General features: G+C 36.6%; 1 protein-coding gene across 1 annotated transcript in view; it reads right to left on the bottom strand.

Annotated features, from left to right (window-relative positions):
• Positions 1 to 90: 90 nt before the first annotated feature.
• Positions 91 to 3,606, bottom strand: part of LOC102202060 (cytosolic carboxypeptidase 4-like) — a 26,224-nt gene continuing 22,708 nt past the window's right edge. Inside the window, exons 17-18 of the mRNA XM_005747650.1 lie at positions 2,395 to 2,549; positions 91 to 1,868 (exon numbers count right to left, since the gene is read on the bottom strand). Coding sequence (XP_005747707.1) covers positions 1,583 to 1,868; positions 2,395 to 2,549 — 441 coding nt within the window. The 3' untranslated portion in view covers positions 91 to 1,582. The remainder of the gene's footprint in view (positions 1,869 to 2,394; positions 2,550 to 3,606) is intronic.

Genomic DNA, 3,606 nt, shown 5'->3' with positions numbered 1-3,606 from the left:
GATAATATATTAAGTAATCCAAAGTATTCAGAATACGTTACTCTCATTGAGTAACGTAACGGAATACGTTACAGAATACATTTTGGGGCATGTATTCTGTATTCTGTAACGGAATACATTTTAAAATTAACCTTCCCAATACTGTGTATAAACTATATCATTTATCGTACACTTGCACAAATTTAGGCTAAAAGGCTAACCTACTGGGTAAAAAAAACTCATGTACTTTCAGAAATTTTAGATTCCATCAGCATAGGCTTGTTTAAGCAAAAAATGTTGGGAAAAAAATTCTTTCTGGAAAATGTTAACATTTATAATTTCATACATGACACTTGAGAGCAGCATTGTGCCTTTGTGGATTACAAAACAAACTACAACTGCTGTAAAGGCAGTGTAGTTGCAGTTCTGTGATAATATTACAGTCAATATTAATGTTCTTCTAAATAAATGGACCATCAGTCATCAGAGTTTCTTTGACCTTTTATGAGATTTGTTTGTAATGAAACTTGAAAAGATAAAACATGGAGTTGTGTAGAGGATGTGTTCTTGGCAGGATATTAATTGTAAAGTAAATCGCTGATATTTACTCAGAAGCCAAATACCACCCCTTTCCTTACAGTTTACACATTTTAAGTCTATAACATACAGCATAACATTTGAACTTGACATTTTGGTGAGAAACATGCTGAATTCTTTCTTCCAAGCAGGTTAAACCTATTCACCTGTTTTTGTTTTTGTTCTTTCTGCAAAGGTACAGAAGAGGAAAGATAAGTACCAGTCCCCAGTATTTCATGTAATTAATGCAACTAAGTTGATTTAAAAGTTTTACACAGCAACAATCAAGTTTGTTTCAGTTTGCTAATTACCTACTAATAATCAAAGTAGTGCCTGCAGTAGTACAGACAGAAAAAAGCCAGTCACAATAAGATGCTGGAACACTAAACTGATGTTGTAGATATTAACTAAAAGGGCTAACACGAAATTATTTTCACCCAATGACAAAGACAGATAAAATGCAGATCACTGTTATAGTTGCATTTTTCATTCGTTATAGCATGCATTTTTGTTCACTGGTGATGTTATCAGTATCATTAAGACTATGCTGATGACCTTTTACATACATAAATATTCAATAAGAACTGGTTTTAATCCATCATTCATTGAAACTATTGTCATTTCATCTCATAACTGGTGGAGTTATGAGATTCCTTTCCTGAAAATTTAGGTCTAAGTAAAACAGCCAGTCTTTAAGTCATGGCTGTACTTGGCTATACATGTTTATGTTAAAGTCTGTTATGAAGTATTGATCACATGCCTGGTATTTTCAGTCTTTAGTAATACATTCTAGTTAAGCTGGTTTTGAATTACAAACCCAAGTATTATTATTTTCATCCAGAACAGTCTGCTGTGTTTAAAGGACTACAGCTCATATTAGCTGATGCTCTCTTACTATCGTTAAGAAAGTAAATTATAAAAAAAAAAACCTTTTAAAACCCTTGGAGGGTCTTAAGGACATTTATTGTCCTTAGGCATAAAGGTGGATGTCTTTTTAAGGACCCTCCAAGGGTTAACTTGTGATTTATCAATTTGCAATCCTCAAACCATTACGCAAGTCTCTTCTCTCACTAGGTGTATCAACGGATGGCTGCCGGGTTTGTGGAGGAAACAGGTGGTTCTTTATGCTTGACTGCTGAGACTGACTGATGCTGTCTTGCTGATGTTTTTGAGCACTGTGCTCTTTGTCATCATCATCAACATGGGCCATGTTGCTGTCAATGTCTGAATCCAAATCACTGCCTTTAAGTGTGGGACAGCCACCAGAGTACTCGATCTCCTCAGCACACGGAGGCTCATCGTCTTCAAAACAGCTGCATGAAAGAAGAAAGAATTGCCATGTTAAGTCTTGTTCACCAAAAACAACAAACTAAGTTTTATGTAAAACACACTGTGTAAACACACAGCTTGCTTGCTTGCAGCAGTGGCATCAGGTGTGTTTTGCATCAGCAGCTGTTCAAATTCAAATTCAAAATTCAAAATTTTATTTGTCACGTACACAGTCATACACAGTATGATATGCAGTGAAATGCTTAGACAACTGCTCGTGACCTAAAGAAAAAAAGAAAAGGCTGTGAATAAGATAGGAAATAAATATGAAAATTAAAAAGGGTAAATTTAACTAGGAAGGAATAAAATAAAATGTAAAAATTAAAGTTAAAAATGAAATAACTGTACAACACAAATTAGAATGAAGGGTAAATTTAACTGGGAAAGAGTTCATCACCTCTTCCCATAAATACCTGAATTCCACTCGAACTGCCCTGGTTTAAGCACTGTCCTCCCTGCTGCGACATGGAAAACCCACATGTGATAAGCCGCCCTAGAACGGTAGCTTACTTGTGAGACTTGTGGTCCAGCATGTTGTGGTCCAGGTCAATATGGTTGATGAGTTTCCTGCTGTATAGAATCCTTGTGTCTTTGGTTACAGACAACAGACTGTGGCAGAACTTCATCCCCATTTCCTGGTGCTCCTGGGTTCCTGTCTGCAGCCCCTGTAACAACACACAGGCACACACACAGACACGCTCCCCTCCTGAGCCAAGTTAAGTATATTATACATCCTGAAAATTTGTGCACACTGCCCAATGAGAGACATTTGTTAGGAACACGCTACTGGATTTTTTACAAACCCAATCCAAATAAAAGCTACGATGCTGTGTCAAATGAAAACAAAAAGAGATCTGCAAATCTCATAAAAGCATATTTTATTCACAATAGAGCATAGAGAATATCGTAAATGCTTAAACTGAGACATTTTACTATTTAATTAAAAATACTAATCTTTTTTTAAATTTGATGGACCAACATGACTCAAAAGTGCCCTTCTGAGGCACAGCAGAAGGAACAGTTTACATCAAATTGGAACAACTGACAAGATGTCAGTAACATAATAGGGCATGAAAAGAGCATCTTAGTCAGGCAAAGATTCTCTGAAGCAAAGCTTATGCAAAAGTTCAATAAGGAAGATCTTTAATCACTCATCTCCCTGCTATCATGGGTTTGCAGCTACTAGCTATTCTTTACTTTACATTCGTTTTATCATGCTGCCAAACTCAATTCTTACATCACTGCTCTAGCCCAGTCATGTTTTACCCACCTTTTCCAAGAAAATCAGCTTCGTCTATGCACATTTTTATATCTCAGTGCTCTTCTGTGGATGTGTGGGGTGGGTGCTGTCCCATCACTGGTGGGATTCTGTTCTGCTATGATGGGTCATTTGAGTCTAATCACCAAATAGTTTAAGGGAATTGTACAACTTGCATATCTGGAAAGGCTCCAGAAGATTAGCAACAGATGCTTTTTCGGGGAAGTCCTTGCATGACTCAGCAAGACAATGCTAAACCTCATACTGTGACAACAGCATTGCTCACTAACAGCAGATGACCTGGACTAGCCTGCCTGCAGTCCAGACTGGCTTTATCCATTTGAAAACATTTGAAGCATCATACAGGGAGTGCAGAATTATTAGGCAAGTTGTATTTTTGAGGAATAATTTTATTATTGAACAACAACCATGTTCTCAATGAACCCAAAAAACTCATTAATATC

This window comes from Pundamilia nyererei, unplaced genomic scaffold (genome assembly GCF_000239375.1).
Source record: "Pundamilia nyererei isolate P.nyererei 1_Seehausen unplaced genomic scaffold, PunNye1.0 scaffold00201, whole genome shotgun sequence".
Taxonomy (NCBI): Eukaryota; Metazoa; Chordata; class Actinopteri; order Cichliformes; family Cichlidae; genus Pundamilia; species Pundamilia nyererei.
Note: the sequence above shows the minus strand (reverse complement) of the source record. Positions and strands in the feature narration are given on the sequence as shown.